General features: G+C 43.6%; 1 protein-coding gene across 1 annotated transcript; it reads left to right on the top strand.

Annotated features, from left to right (window-relative positions):
- The first annotated feature begins 6,355 nt into the window (after positions 1-6,355).
- On the top strand, positions 6,356-15,349 carry CD164 (CD164 molecule). The gene is made up of 4 exons (XM_061989608.1): positions 6,356-7,034; positions 10,022-10,174; positions 11,291-11,371; positions 12,259-15,349. Exons 1-4 carry the CDS (start codon positions 6,356-6,358, stop codon positions 12,417-12,419), a joined length of 1,074 nt encoding a protein of 357 aa, XP_061845592.1. The 3' UTR covers positions 12,420-15,349.
- The last annotated feature ends 1,338 nt before the right edge of the window (positions 15,350-16,687 follow it).

The raw sequence follows: 16,687 nt of genomic DNA, 5'->3' as shown, positions 1-16,687 counted from the left end.
TGTTCCACTCAGCATTTTGCAGACCTTGATGGTTTTCACTTAAGGCAATAATAAAAGCACTTCTTGCGCATGTGACTGGCTTGGAAACATCCTTTTGGCTTAGAAAAGAATTGTTCATAAGCTGTTAAAAAGCACTTTGAACAGGAGTATAGAATAAGTCTTGTGAACATATCTCATTGCCAGTCTACAGTTTAAGGGGAACGGTGTTAATCTGATTCTATAGTGACAAGCAATTATGCATTGGGGTGGATAGATGGATAAACACCTATAGGAATAAAGCTAACTGTTCCTGCCTAAATTCTGCCTGTACCACAATCTTCTCAGCATAATTGCCCTGCTAGGTTTGCCCCATATAGCTCAGCTATCAGATGTGTTCTGCATATGGGAACTCATAGAATCACAGAATCTTCAGGGATGGAAGGGACCTCAAAAGGTCATCCAGCCCAACCTCTTTGCCAGAGCAGGACCACCTAGAGTAGGTCAAACAAGAACTCATCCAGCTGGCTTTTGAATGTCTCCAGAGAAGGAGACTCCACAACCCATCTGAGCAGCCTGTTCCAGTGCTCTGTCATCCTCACAGTGAAGGTTTTCCTTATGTTCCAGCTTGTACCCATTGCCACTTGTCTTATCATTGGATATTACTGAGAACAGCCTGGCTCCATCCTCCTGAAACCTGCCCTTTATGAACTCATATGTCTGCCTCGGAGGAAAAATGTTTGCAGGACTTAGCCTTTCTGAGTGCCACACATCTGATCCTGCACTCACTACTATTAGCTGAAAATAATGGCCTTCAAGACAAGTGGCATGGTTTCATATAACAAAAATGTGACCATTGCCACTGGAACAGAGAAAAATATTGTTTACGAAGTTACTGCAAAATGGAAAATTTTAAGGTTGTATGTGGATGCAGATATCCAATACACAAGGATTGCTAGTGTCAGTGATTTCTTACATGCAAGATCTCTCTGGTGTGCAGAACTTGAGCATGGATGCCTCCAGCAGAGGATGGCAGGTAAGTGTGAAAAGAGGAGGTGTGGAAGATCAAAATGCAGCCTGAGAACAGGGTCTATAACCAAGGGCATTGGAAGTTCAAAGAAAAGAGCATTTGTTCATTGGGCTTGGATGTAGACACCAGGCTGAACGAGCCTTGTTCTGCCAGGGCTTCATGGACACCATCAGTGTGGAGCTCTCTCATTGCCTTTGCTACTCAGCTCGCCCTGTGAGCTGCTAAACCCCACAAAAAGCCTCCAGCTTAAAATGGGAAAGGCTGCATTAGAGATGTATTAGGAGAGACCTAATTTTGTCTGAGTTTAAGCCCATGTATTTCATTAAAAGTGACACTCTTATTTGCTAAATGGGCATATATTTAACAGATCAGCAAAAGTTTAGCTGGATGCCTGAAGAGAGCACAGACCTAGAGTGATCACTGCATGCTCCAAATATATAGAGCATCTTCATTTTAGCAAGGGGACTTAGGTTTTTCTTTACTTACTGTACAAAACAAAAAGATCATTTAACCTAAAATACCATTATGTGTCTGTAGCCAGCTAAGGAGCCTTCAACACGTTATTCTTCTCTCTTCTAAAGCATTCTGCAACCTATACATAGAGCACTATAGAGGAACTAAGTCTTTTGTAGGAACATTTGAAATCAATTGAACTACCTAGAGAGTAGTTATTTTCACTTCATAGTTCTGGGCCAAAGATGAAAATAGAGTGTTGTGTTTTCTTCATAAAGTAACACATTTGATGACAAATTACTTTTTGTAAGTAGCAGAGACTATTGCTATGAAAGACTGAAAGGCTTCCAGACTCAGTATTGGGTTGGAAGTTGGTGGCTCTTATTTCTTGCAAGGATTTTAAACTTTATTCAGATCTTTAAAGATAAAAAAGTCAAAAAACTAATTTTAGTTCTGCAGATTGTAGAGGGCAATGATAAAAGACCAAGTAAATGATTTTTTTATTTACTGTTGGCTTGGCTGCCCATGGCAGGTCTGTTGTGTAGCACAGCTGCACCCCAGTGTCCCCTGCATCCCCACGAGGGACTGAGCCAGAGCACAGCGTGTGCTTTGACTGCAACCAACCTGATCTGAGCAGTAGTCAGAGCCCAGAAACTCATGCTCTGGCAATGGGCAGCTTTCAGGATCCCTCAGGGCAGACAAATGCATGATCATGTCAAGTATCAGAAAGCTGATCCTGTGCCAAAATCACAGACCTGGTAACAAGTACGATGGCTGGATGTACACTTGGGATACAGGAGAGCTGAGCAGGAACAACTGCTAGAGACTGGGCAGGGAACAACTGGCTGATGTTTTGTCACGTGGAAAACGTTCTAGTGAGATGAGGAGAGTACAAGCAGGAACTATTTTGAATTTGGGCCCCCATGATCCTTCATGCAAGACACAATTACCATATTTGCACAGGTCATGAGAGGACACTTTGCAAGAAAAAAAAAAAGTGGTAATATCTTTCATCCAGTATTAAGGAGGTCATCTCTTAACCCTGGTTGCCCAGTGCCTGCAAGCTGGATGTGCTTAAGAAGCCCAAGGCAAAGAACAATGAAACAGGAAAGGAAGAATGGCTTTAACCTCAATCCCAGATTAATCTCATGCCATACTTTCTACTCTTTCATCTCTGATGAAAGTCACCAGGAACGCATTGCCTCCTCTGGTGAGAAGTGTCATGCACAAGCATCCAGGGGACACGAGCTCCAGCGGGAAGCCGTTGGGTCTCCAACGGCTGGGAAATGCAGAGGCTGATGCAGACAGGGGGTGAAGATTTCCATTGCCAGCTGCTGGGTTTGGACAAGTTCCTTTCCCAGCAACCACATAAAAAACTCTCTTCTATAAAGGGCAGATGGCAGCAACCTGCATCCTGAGAAGACGATTATCTTGCTGGATTACACAGTGTTTTATTCATGTAATGTGTCACTGCTGTAAGAAAAAAATAGGTGTCTTTCAAGCTTTCCTTTATTAGAGTTTTATGCTGAGCTTCTCACTACAGCAAAACACTCTCTTAGAAACTGCTCTAAAGGAAAAGTGATGAAAGAAACCCTTAGACTACATACAAAGTTATTTTCTTAGTGTGCTAATAAACTGTGGACAGTAGGCTCAAACCCCTTACTAGAGCACTGATCAGATGGAAATTGGAGGGTGAAGTCACTAACTACAATGCAGTTTGCCTAATCTGAGGTCAGGTTTCTGAATCTGACCCAGGAGGGCTACTAAAGTAAACAGAAACAGCATGGCTCCACAGCCCTGTAGGTACTTCACACCGATCTGGGGAAGCCCTGCAATTTCTCAAGTATATACTCATTTTAATTGGATCAGGTAGGCCTTAGACAACATGTTTCATCTTCCTAAAGACCAGCTTTGCTTTCCTTTTTAGACTGTCATGGCTAAAAAACAGCTTTCTGCTATTGTCCTTCATATAGTTACTGCTAGGGCACCGATGGATAAAACAGGTCCTACTGTGAATTCTGGGCATTTGCGCCATTTAAAATGCACTTCCCTAAAATGGACATCTGCAGGCCCTTGGGTTTTACCCAGTTTTGTCAAGGACTTGACATAAATTTCCAGTAATGCAGTGTCTGGAGTTCCTTATAGATTCAAAACAGAGGTAAATATCTTACTAACCACTAAGTATAGAGCGGCACAGTGAAAAATGAATACTGTGGAGAATGTGATATTTTAAACCCAACAACAACAAACCAGACTGCCACGTTCCTGCTGACTGTATGCTACAACAAAGCCCCAAGATGCTGACTTTAAGAAAAAACAGACAAACCACATTTATCATTCACTTGGATTCCCACCAGCCCCCAGGATTACGTGATAAACACGTTGTCACTCGCCTTTGGAGATGCGCTGCAACTGTAATTCTTGCCCTGCTGATAATCTTGCTTCTGGTTTATTTGGTGTTTAATTTTCTCCCAGTTATTCCATAGATACACACACACTGAGTCTGATAAATCACATTTAACATATATCCTACTTGTTTTCCTTCTTAAAGGGAGAGATCTTTTTTTCCATTTAGAATCATAGAATCATTTCAGTTGGAAAAGACCTTCAAAATCATGGAGTCCAACCACTCACTTCACACTGCCAGGCCCATCACTAAACTAAACCGTGTCCCTCAGCACCTCATCTACGCATCTCTTAAATATCTCCAGGGATGGTGCCTCCACCACCTCCCTGGGCAGCTCATTCCAATACTTTTTCTTCCAAATTTGAATATGTAGTCCCAACGAAACACAGATTGCAGCAACCATGACACTTCATGTGGCCAACATGTCAACTGAACTGCCACTGCATCCCCCGTAAAACATGATGATAACCACTGAAGATTCATTTAATATCATAACCCACAAAAACTGCAGAAGGGAAAACCTGAGTTCAAATAATGCCACATGTCTAATAAAAGTCATAAGAGACCTCTGAGTCAAGCCTCGATGCCAGCAGGAGACCTTTGTCTCAGGACATAAAAATCTCTGCAGGCATGGCCAGGAGGCATGAGTAGAAGCCATAGGAAACTCCCATATTCAATGCTCACTTCAGTTTTGGTTACATTGCATTACCTATTTATGCTGCTCCTCGATTTATTTGATGTGCTGCTCATTCAAAGTTAGAACAGAAACATAACATTTCAGTATATATTATAACAAATAAAAATAATGAATGTGAAAAATATTTCTTTGCATTAAAAAGCCAGCAACTTGGATCATACTGCAGGAATAAGCAAGCTATTTTACACCGCCACCACTCCAGTAAAAAGTATGGGCAGCATGGAAGACAACTAAAGTGAGTGTGTGACTTTGCTCACCTTGCTGCTTTTCAGAACTAAATTCAAAGGTCACTGCTACATCCAACAAAACGTGTTTGGTCACTTCGCTGCAGCTGCTACGAGGTTCTTGTTACTGACACAAAACTGATTCTCTGCTGTTTTCTTTGCAGACCTTTTTTTTCTTTCATATTTCTCACTAGAGTGAAAAAGCACTAGAGTCATAGAAGACTCTTTTGCAGGAAGGGAAAGCATCAGCCATCCTGCCCACTAGAAAGAAGCACCACAATATTTGATGGTACAGAAGCTTGTCAGAAAGCTCTATACCCAAATTACCTATTACCAACAGTCCTACAGCTCACACAGTAATTATGATAGGTAGCTTGCCTTAAAAGTATCTGAGTTTGTATTGGTCTCTTGGCTCTTGGCAATAAAATGCCTTCAGGAAAGAAAGTAACACAGAAGATTAAGCCAGAGATTTATTTGGCAGTTTCCTCTTTACCACCCAAGTCCAGCTCGCACTCGGGAAAAACGGGGGAGAATTTTCCTGACTGTAACTCTTCACTTTCATCTGTCCTTTCATTCTGATGGCACTTTTCTGAAATCAGGACCACACTCAAATTTATAGTTCTACCTTGGCTGTCTTTGATTACAAGCAGGCGCAAATGTTTGTCTCGGTTTCCCAACATTTGCCAGACTTGGCATTGCACAAAACACTGAGGCAGATTTACACAAACAAATTTTTATTTGCAGAGTTCACTGTTGATGACGTGTACTGACTCAGACTGCCTCAGAGAAAAGCGAAGGACAGAGAGATAGGGAATATGACAGGCAGAGGTGGAACTCCTCCCCAACAGTCAGGGGGGAATCATGGAGTCATTTACATTGGAAAAGATCCATCGAGTCCAGCCATTAACCTAACACTGCCAAGTCCTACTAAGTGATAGGATGACCAAACATCCTGCTCCAGGTGCTGTCTACAGTGACCACAGTGAAGGGTTTCAGTTTTTACCGTGCCTCCCTGTCTAATCCAGGCACTCCCTCATGGACCTACCCAAACTCCCTGTGATGGCACTAGCACTGCCTGAAGCACAGTTGGATGACAATCATCAAGTCTTGCATGCTCACTGCTACGCTTCGCGTGTGATTACTACTGAGTAATACCCATTCAAAGTGCTTTTGTGTACTACTCACAAAGTCTTTTTCAGGGAGAGGCGGGAAGAGGTGAACCTCACACCAGGGGCAGATAAATCCACTGCAAAAATAATTGCACTGGAGTTGCAAGGGCGTAAGAGCCGGTGCCTGAGATGCTCGAAGCGAGGACAGGGTAAGGCGGTGCGAGCAGCTCTGCCTCAGCAACTCCAAGCGAGTCGCAGCAGGTCAGACAACAGGCTACAGACCTGCGATACACGTTCGGCCCACGGAGCGGCAAACAGCTGCTTCCTCCGAATCGGGGGAGGCCAGGCCTGGCCAACACGGGCACTCGCAAGCCCCTCTGGCATCACCAAGCCGGACCTCGTCCAGCACCGCCAAGCCAACCATGGCGGCGGCCGACCCACAAGCGAGAGAGAGGCGCCATGCGGCGGCCGGCCGGCCCTCCCTGGGTGGTCAGCACCTGCCGGGGCTCGCGACGGCCTCGCTGCCCGCCGCTCGGTGCGAACCCGGTCAGCGACTGTTCCCCCTCCCTAGGGAGCGGGAAGCAGCCCCGAGCGCCAGGCACCCGCGGGCCCGCCGCGCCCCCAGGCAAAGAGCGGCCGCCGCTCTGCGGACCCGTGGCGGGGCGGGGTAAGGCGGGCGAGCAGCGCGTCACGCGCGGGAAACGCTCCCCCACCCCCAGCGCGGGGCAGCGAGGTCACGTGAGGAAGCAACGCCGCGCCACCGTGGGGACCGTTCCCGTCGAAGCGGGGAAAGGCGGGGCAGCGCCCGGGTGCAACTCCGCCGCCGTCCCGCTAGCTCCGGCCGCTCCGCGCGGGGGCGGAGGCGGGGCCAACGGGCGGCCGGCAGGCTCACGTGACGCCTGCGGGCGGGGCGCCGGCGCTCAGAGTGTGCGCGGAGGCAGCGGGAGCGCAGCGGGGCAAAGGGAAGCGCCGGGAGCGCGAGCTGCAACCTCTCGCTTCGCCAGCGCCGTCGCCGCCATGAGCCGGATACTCGGGCTGTCCCTCACCGCCTTCTGCTTGACTTGCCTCTGGGGCCTGGCCGCGGGGGCCGCGCAGAGCCGCTGGGCGCGCGAGGCTGGAGACGGCACCGCGAGCGTTGGTGAGCGGCTCGCGACTCCCCCTCCTTTCCCCCCCCCCCCCCCCCCAACTCCGGCAGTTGCTGACGGGGCAGCCCCTCCCGCGCTCGCGCCCCGCCCGCTGTCCGGCGCTGAGGGGAGCGGGGCCGGCCTCCGCGCACCGGGCTCCGAGCCCGCCCGGGCGGCCGAGCCGTCCTTCGCGCCCGTGTGTGGGGAGAAGCACCGCGGCGCCAGCCGCCCCTTCCGTCCTCAGCGCTCCGGCCGCAGCCTGCGGAACTCTTTACCCAGCTCTTCTCTGCGGCTCTATCTCTTCTCGCTTTTGTTTTTGCCCTTCGCTGTGGAGTGCTAGGGTGCGTGCGGTGTGGAATTTGTTAGCGGGGCTTAATACAACCTCGCGTGTCCCGCCGCCCCCGTCCTACCCAGCAAGCGGTTGGGGGCGGGGAGCCTTGTGCCCGGTAAAACATAAGCGGGCGACACGTTTGTTTCTTGCTAACTTCGTGCAGGTCAGATTGCGGGAGCCGCTGATAAGCAGCGCTGGCCTGTCACTATTGGTTAGCCTGATGTCGGCTTCGTTATTCCTTCGGGAGGTTCATCTAATCTTTTCGGCTCTGTGAGCTATTTGCTAAAGTGTTTACGTGGCCAAGGACCACAATCTGCCGCCTGCCCCAAAAAAGCGAAGTACTTCAATGCTCTCTGGCCGCGTTGCATAACGGCGCTGGGCGCAGCTAAGTGCCGAAGCTGTTCGGTAACCTCTGCCTTAGCCCTTCCAGGTTTCTTCTTCAGCCCAAGCACCGACGATATGATGCAGGCCAGTATCGGGTACCCTGTGGGCACCGGGAACTGCGTGAGGGCTGCCAGGAGTCAGGGGTTAACAGCCTCTGCGGTGCGGCGGGAGAGGGCAGTGTTGGCCCAGCAGGACAGACTTCTGCTAGTGTTCCCTGGTTCCGCCTTGTAGCATAAGGGGAATATCCGAATTTACCCTGTGTGAGAGCCAGTACAACAAGCAAGCTTATCTTGAGAGCAAACGTGGGCATGCGTGCGCTTAAGAGCTGAATTCATGGTACCAGAGTAATTTATACAGTGAAGAGCAGGCATCTGCTGAGAGGGAGAGCTGGGGAGCTTGCTGTTATCCCATATAAAGGCCCGAAGAGAGCCCTTCACAGCAGGAGTAGCATTGGGGGAACGTCTGAGACTGACTCGGAAAGTTAACAACTCGTTCCTGAAACCTTTTGCTGTGGTAAAAATGCCTTCTGACTATTCCATGCTTGCCAGATCCCTCCCTTCCCCATGTTAATCTGGGGAAGTTGTTTTGAAAGTAACAAAGTCCTAGTGCACCTCGTGTTATCCTGTGGTTGCACTCACGGATGGACTGTGCTAAACTTTCTATGCACCAGTGAGGAATTTTTCAAAAGTGAACATTGCTCGTTCTTCAGAGGTGAGGCTCGTGCTTGCTGTGATTGTTCTTTACACGTATGGGCAGAACAATACGTGACTTTGTTGGATAAGAGATTTCAGGAAAAAACATCCAAACTGTTGTACAGCTCCTAGGAGTGTTTTAAGCACCTTGTTTCTGAAGAAACAGGGCAGACTTGTTGCAAACCTCACTGATGCAAACTGACAAAGGTCTCTGCATATCTTCTTACATTTATTGAAAGTGAAGAAATAGCACTGATATTCCTAACCTGATCCTGAGCCAAGAGAAGGCTCAGGTAGATTCAGGCTTAATTCAAATGATGAAAATGCTGAAGTTAGTTAATGCATTCATAGTTGTTATCACGAGATGTAGGTTACCATACTGATTGCCAAAAAATCTGTGAATAGCAGCATTCTCTTCACTAGGGAGCAGAGTGCAGAAAAAGGAAAGGTCACCCAAAGGTGCTTGGAGTAGGTGGATATGTGAAATGCGCTGGAGAGTATGCAATGTGAGGAGTTGTGGGTTGTATGTGGGTTTTCCAAGTATCATGTCTGTATTAATTAACTGTTAATTAAAACTAATGCAGTAAAATTTTAGATTTGGAGGTGATCTTGCTTGATCCAGATAGTGGATGTGTTGTCATTGTGGTTTTAAGACAACAATGTTTGATTGAGATTGACACGAAAAAGCTGCATTGGTGAGGTTGATGGCTTCTACTGTGATCAAAACAGCAGTAGAAAGACTTTATTTCTGCTCTCCTTTATATGCATTTCCTCTGAGTTCTTGTGTTTGTTTTGCATACTTTGGTTGCTTTCTGTGCTAGAGTTGTTTATAGCTGGCTGTATTACCTAAAAGAAAAGTGTAAGCAGAAGGAACAAAGCTCTTACCATCAATGAACTTTCAATGAACCCCCGCCTGTGTATGTCTGGAACTGATGTAGATAAATACAACTGTTCAGTTGAAGAACACTGTTCCAGTAAGTATTTACATATTGAGCTTTCACATTGTTTAACATGAAACATTTAACATGAATATTCTTTTCCTGTTTCTCCAATCCCCTACCCAGAATACCAATAATTTATATTAAATCCTGAATTTCTCTTCCGTGAAAGCCCCCTAATTTTAATTTTTCCAAAAGCTGTCAAGAAATGGACATTAAAGTAGGATTTTCTGCTTTTAAGATATAGAACAGGAAATAAAAGTTCTTAATACTCATGTCTTGGTGAGTTCAGTAGTGCTGCTAAAGAACACCTGGCTTCCTGTTGTGCATAGTGCACACAGTTCATCCTTGTGCAGTAGGAATCTTCTCCCTTTTTCTTTGCTTTGAGGAATCCTGAGTTCCCAGTTGAACACTGGCTTTATTGAGCTGCCTGTGACAAGGTTTTCCATGTATTCAATCATGAAACTTTTGCTCTTAGTGTGATGGATTGATCATGCAACTGCTTTGTAGTTTCAAACCAAAACTAAAACAAAACTTAGTGCTATATGAATTCCCTAGAACTCAGCCTGCTGCTGTCCCACTTTGGGTGTGGTGGGGTGGTTTTTTTTAGTTAAATGCTGTCAATAAATCTAACACAACTCTTTATTCTTTTATAGCTTCTACAGTTACTCCTCTCTCCAATGCTACTACACCACCTTCGAATAGTACTACACCACCTTCGAATAGTACTACACCACCCTCGAATAGTACTACACCACCGTCCAATACTACCACACCTGTTTCTACTACCACTGTTCATACTACTATAGGTAATGTAGTACCACTGAACATAGAATAAACAGTAAACTAGGAGCTGGTGAATACAATAAAGGACAAGGGCCTTTTCCAGAGATAACTGTAGTAGTGTCACTGCTAAACCTCTGATGTATGGAAAACATAAATGGTCCCTAGGTTTAGAAGAAGTGGATTTTATAAGACTCTTAACAGAGAAAGTACTTCATGCCAATGCAATAAAGAATTGGCTTGGTAATTGTTTCAATTGGATTAATTATTTCCACTAATGAGTTCTTAAGAGTTTGCTTTTTTTTGTTGCCCGGTTCAAACACTTCTGTTTTTGCATGTGCTGTTATCTTAACAGTGAAGTGAAAAAGAATTCTCATCTTTAAAAGCATCTACTGCTTAAGGGAGCTGGGAGGTAGTAAATTGGTACTAGAACAGGCTAATGTGCAGTAGGGTAACGTTTAGATTTCAGTAAACCTACAAATGTTGGTTGGCACAGGTTGTCCCAGGCACGTGGAATACCAGTTAATTTTTAGTCATGCTAATCCAGGAGGGGGAGTGGGGATGGTGCTCAGCAACACAGAGTTTGGCTTGACAATGGCAGAGCTTTTGGGGCATAGTCTAGCTACATGTGAGGTTTGCTTGTTCCAGTGATGTCATATTCACAGTGATTTGGGGACAGGAGGAGAAAGAGGAAGCTTTACTGTCCTATGTTTATCTCCTGTGTTAGAGATACAGCATTAAATACTCTTTCAGTACAATAAATACTTATTCTAAGGGCTGTTCAATATAAGTTAAATAATCTGCCTTGATGCAGATTTTCAGTTGTCTTAAAGCAACTGTCTTGATTCTTGTTCAAATACTAGAATCTCAAAGTGGTTTTGTGTGAACGAAGAATCACCGATCTGTGGAGAACCTTGAAATATTTTGATAACGATGGTATGCAAGTTGGGGAAAAAAAATCCTTATTGCAGAAACTTGGCTTAATGTCATGCAGCTGAATGTCTAAATTGAGGGACAGAGTCTGAGGTTTAAAGCTTATCCTTGTTTAAGCTATAAAAGACAAATAATTTGCAGAGAACTTTAAGTGCTTGAAAACTTTGCTCTTGAAGTTTGTTATGTATATACTGTCTTCTCTCAATCAGCTAACATCACCAATGTAACCACACATGCTCCTCCATCTACAACTGCCATTACTTCAGCTACTGCAACACCCAGTATTCCAGGTAACTACTACCACTAGCTGCTAACTTAAAGCATCTTAAAAGAGTTACTAATGTGACAAGACTAAAGTAGTATTGGTATATCTGCTGTTGTCACTTCATGGCCTGTGTAATTTTAAAATGATGTATATGTGTAGCGAGGTAATACCCTGAGAAATAGCTAGTTGGTAAGGTATTAAAAGTCTGAAATGGGATGTTACCACGGAATCAGCTGACTACTTTTAATAGTGTGTCTGGAAGTCACTTGTTAACTCACTTTGGAAGATGGTGTTTTGTTTTTCACTTGCAGCATAGTAATGGGATACCTATTGTAAAAACAAAGTATTTTATTTTGATGCCAGGTCTGAATGTGCCATTTCATGAAGAGCTCTCAGGACATAAAGCTCTTTAAAACTAGCCATCAGCAGATGGCTGTTACTTTCAGATTCACGTGTGATGTGGCTTCAGCTGATTTCTTTTAAGCATACCTCCTGGGGTAAAATATAGTAGATGGAAGATACATGCAAATTTAAGTTATTAAGGGGAAAAAATGGAGCAAGCTGCAAAGCTTGGAAAATGTTTTGATTGTGAGCACATCAATAATACATTTCTATGTAAAGGAGGAAAGCATGGCTTTTGAAGGACAAATAAAATCTAGGTGAGACTTGATCAGCATTGAGGTCCCAGAGCAGTTTGGCTAGAAAAATCTTTAGCCTTGTACAAACAGTAGTTAATCAGAATTTCAGGGTCATTAATCTAAATGTAGCTGCTGACTGTACTGTTGATTATTTTTGTTTTCTCATTGGTGTTTGGATGTTTTGAGTAATCTTAATACAAGGAAGCCAGTACTAAAACCCGTAAAACTATTGTGAGCATTGCGCACTCACAAACTCTAATGTGGTGTTTGACAGGTACAAATGCTACTGTGACTCCTGCACCTTCTCCACGCAAATCTACATTTGATGCTGCAAGTTTCATAGGTGGAATTGTCCTTGTTCTGGGTCTGCAGGCTGTTGTTTTCTTTCTGTACAAATTCTGCAAGTCAAAAGACCGAAACTATCACACCCTTTAGGACCTGCCACTTCCAATGGACTAGTAGCCCAACACCTGTAGTTCACTGAACCAAAATACTTGCTGTTGCTCTTGGAAGACAGCAGTTCGTAATACCTTTTAAATCTCTAAATGAAGACTTTAAAAGAATATTTTTGCAACCTTATACTTGGCAAGAGGTGATACGAAGCTCTTCAACAGGATTACTTGCGATATGCTGCATGGGTTCTAATGGCTGTCTTATTTTCCTTTAGTGGCTGCTGCTGTGGGACTTCTTGATATGCCAAATGTAGATGTTCAGAGTTTCTGATTCAGTGGTGACACTGTCTCAAGTAGACAATCTCATGATGACTTATTGTGAAGGCTAATTTAATCAACATTTGATACGGTATCCCTTCAGTTTTATCAAGATGTGAATTACTGGTGACTGACTTCAGGGAGTGAAACATCATTTGTACCAGCTTTTGGCTCCTGTAGTGTGTTGCTAGAAAGATGAACAAAATCATAGAAGTAGAGAATGTCTTAACAGACCCATAGTCTTTTTTTTATTTACACACAAATAAAGGTTGCCTGATAAAATACTGCATTCCAAACAGAAATCTTGTGCCCTTTCCAATTAGTTTTGAGGATGGAGAGGGAAAGTAGGGATGATCTTTCTAAAGGGTAAGATGAAGATTAGTGCCTTAAAAGACTGAAGAATCCATAGGCATCCCACCTATCTCAAAGATGAATAAAACCATTAAGTTGCTTTAAATAGAAAATAAAATACACGTGACTTGAACATTCCAGATTAAGAACTTTTGACCCTAAATAACAGCCGCTTGTTGACCTTGGGTGAGGGAGCATGGTGCAGTAATGTTCAGCCACAAACAGGAACCCAGTTGTTTACCTTTGTTCTGGCCTAAAGATGAACCATAAAACTAGTGGTGAAATTTAGTTCACTCCCTGTATGAAAAGGCAACGACTTAGATTTATACTTGGAATACTGGTGTTTGGGAAATTCTGAGGTTTTTGTTATTCTAATGGTTCTTAAATCTGTTGCAATTGGTTACAGGAGTTTGTTGTTTGGGTTTTTTTTCCTTTTTTAGCCTCCTGAATGTCTGTACTGAAGGAGCAGTTAAGGGTAGTTAGAGGATCTGCTGATTTGATCCTAGTCAGGGTTGCTGTAGTCCTGGGGCTGCCAAGGCTACACCTTTTGCTCTTTCTCCTCCCCTCTTCCTGGCTTCAGATTTGTGTCACCCAGCAGTGAAGTGGTTAAAGAAACCTATTTGGCCAAATAGGTTGGGTTTAGGGTTTTTGGTTTTTTTCCGTTCCTTGGCTGGATCAGCCACCTGATGATGTGATCCTGACTATCAAAGGTACCTCATCTCCAATGTAGATTGACTTGAGTACCTGTGAAAATAAACCCACTGGGAAAAATGGAAGTAAAAAGTAGCACCTAATACACAGCTTCTGCTGATAGCCCTTGATCATCAGTTTTGGGTCTGTAGTACTATGTTACTAGATCTGACTTGACTGGAATTTGGCACCCAATACAAAATGATAGCATTAGTGCAGATAATAGTCATGGCAGTGGAACTTCAATATGAAACAAATTAGATGCACTTCAGTTAGAAACTTAAAAGTGCACAGTGTTGCTTTTTTTGTGTTCTTGTAGTTTGAATTGCATTATTTTGTTGTGCTACATAGAAAACTCAAATTGGTACAAAATACAGAAGTTACCAGTACTGTATCTTTGATTAGCTTCTGGTTTTCTAAACAAAACTTAAGACAATCAGCTCAGGTGTATTAAAACAGCAGAGTGTGCAGCCAGTTTCCAGCAACAGTATGTGTGTGAGTTAGGTGGTATATCCTTAGCCTTATTGTGAAATCACTTAATCTGACCTTTCCCCATCTTGAAACTTAACTGCTTTTTTGTTGTTATTCAAAAAGATACCCATGAGCTTACATTCTGTGCTTGCAGATGAGCAAAATACTCAAGTGTGACAGTTCTTCAGCTGAGCAAAACCAAACTGTATACTTAGTGTATATATAATTTTTTTTTTTGCCTCAAAGGGCTATCTTTTGGGGAAGCTGGCAGAAAAATGTTACAGAACTCTTCCCATCATGGAAGATGTTGCCACAAAAAAAAGTTATTGCTCTGTACAATGTTGCTAAAATGCTTATTTGTGAGCTATGCTCATCTGATTTAGGTTGCTGATAAAGTGTGCTGGTAAAGCAAACTAAAAGTATTTTTTATAAGTGCCTTAAAGTTGCTTAGTGTTTTGCCTCAAGTTTTGTTTAAGAGGATAGAAGGGATACCTTGCCTTAGTTACTAATTTTTTCTTGGTGCCAGCAATTGCTACTTTCTGAGAGTTTAGGAAACCCAGGATCTCTGACGTGTCCAGATGCCAATGTGAAGAGTGTAAGCTTGTACTCTGTCAATTTAGTCATGTTCTGGAAGGCCTGCACTATGCACCGCTTGCTCACGAGCCTTGCCAACAAGGTAAAATCCACAGCTTAAGAGTTGTGGCTCGGATTTTTTCCCTTTCAGTTGTTTGGGGGGAGGGGAGGCTGGGTTATACATCTTCACCACCTACTTGGCTGCCTCACTCTAGAAAGTAGTTACACCCTTGCAAAATGGCAGCGTCAGCTGATATGTGCTGTGTACTAGCAAAAAAACCTGAGGTAACAGCTTGCAGTTATTCTTGGCCTTGTGTTTTGAAGTGGAGGGTAGCTTATAGATCTGTAGTTGTGTTTGCCCCTAAATCAGTTTTAGGCACTGAACTGTAGTGAGTCTTCAAGTTTTCTGGCTCTTTCTTGAAGCCAACGTGTGCAAATATCAAGCTGTTATCTTACGAATGTTCTCTGCAAGTGTTGCTGTAAAAGTTTGTACTTCTGTCTTCAGTGGAAGAAAACCGAAACAGTTGTAATCACAAAACCAAATTGACAAATAAAATCTGTTGAATGGAATTGTACTTGTAACTGTTCTTTAATGTGAGCAATCTCAGAGGGGACTGTCTGCTGACTTTCTGGAGATAAAAGCTATTTTTCTGTAGGTGTTGAGAATCTCTGTAGGGAGAGAGAATGAAAGATTCGAAGAGTGAAGTTACCTCTCCTCTAACTTTCTGTCTGGGTGGTTCAGACCTAAAATCATTTCCAAAAGAGTTCTCATTTATGTCATATTTTCCATGTTTAACCCTGTTTGCTAATCATCCAATGAAAAGCAAGGCATTCAGTAAACTTTCTACTTAGAACAACCTGTAAGGCCTAATGCTCCTCTTCCCAATAGCAACGCTTGTCATACTAGATGCAGTCTGTGGTTCTAGGGAGGCTGATAACCCCCAGTATTGTAGCATCTTTTCACTTTAAGATCTTTGACCTAAATGAAAAAGGTATTGGTCTGAGCCTTATTTCTTTCCTGATTGCATGAGAAAGAGGAGGATGTTTGCTACTGTGGAATAACTGTCAGTGCACTTGAATGGTGGAAGAGAGAATGTGCAATTCTGTAGCTGCAGGCTGACTAAAATGATAACCAACTCTCAGTGAAGTGACCTCAGTAGTTTCACATCATGACCTTGATGCATTTGTCAGTGGTGAATGAAGTGTGAATGTGTCAGTAGGCAATACTGACATAACTCAATCTTGTATTACTGGAAACTGCCAGTAGTAGTGTTTCTGGAAATGCTGTTTGGAAGTGGAGGAAACCTAAAGCTTCCTGATGTGTTTAAAATTGTTGTTGCTTTCCAGAAAGTCATCCATTTATTGCACACAATCAAGGACTGAGTTAAGTTTTTGTTAGAAGCAGCACTGAAAACCTATGCACAATTGTGTATCCTGATAGTACCAATCTTATGTTGCTGCTGTTCTTTGAAGGTAGTTTTCTGTAGGTATAGCATTCATTCAGAAATCCTCTTTAAGTTTTGCTGTATTAAATGGACTAATACTTGAAGCTTTTTTTTTTAAAGAAGCTGTGATTAGCCTGAGACTAAAGGAAAAGCCCTTTCCTTTTTACTGCTACAGTGGCACAGAAGTGCTTCACACGGATGATATTGTTCTGCTGCCAAAGAGGCATCTCGTTCCTGGAATGTGCTAGAATCACATTTGGCTTCTCTAGTGACAGCTGACCTTGGATAGTTGTCAGTCACCTTGTCATTCATTTAAGGCATACCTTAAAAAGATCTCTCTCATTATTTGACAACTGAGTCCACAGCTTTTTAAGTAAATTGTGACTTGTTTTGATGTAGCAAGAAGCTTGAATGAAACCAAACTTGTTTCAGTAACGGTGAAGGATGTCAGCCTTATTCTAGG

Source organism: Colius striatus, chromosome 2 (assembly GCF_028858725.1).
Source record: "Colius striatus isolate bColStr4 chromosome 2, bColStr4.1.hap1, whole genome shotgun sequence".
NCBI classification, from domain to species: Eukaryota; Metazoa; Chordata; class Aves; order Coliiformes; family Coliidae; genus Colius; species Colius striatus.
This window is presented reverse-complemented; position numbering and strand designations above follow the sequence as displayed.

Excerpts from the sequence above, each read along its gene's own strand:
- CD164 (XM_061989608.1), top strand. The coding sequence starts at position 6,356 with ATGCGGCGGCCGGCCGGCCCTCCCTGGGTGGTCAGCACCTGCCGGGGC. Across the intron at positions 7,035-10,021 it reads AGACGGCACCGCGAGCGTTG|CTTCTACAGTTACTCCTCTC; the intron begins GTGAGCGGCTCG and ends ATTCTTTTATAG. Across the intron at positions 11,372-12,258 it reads TGCAACACCCAGTATTCCAG|GTACAAATGCTACTGTGACT; the intron begins GTAACTACTACC and ends GGTGTTTGACAG.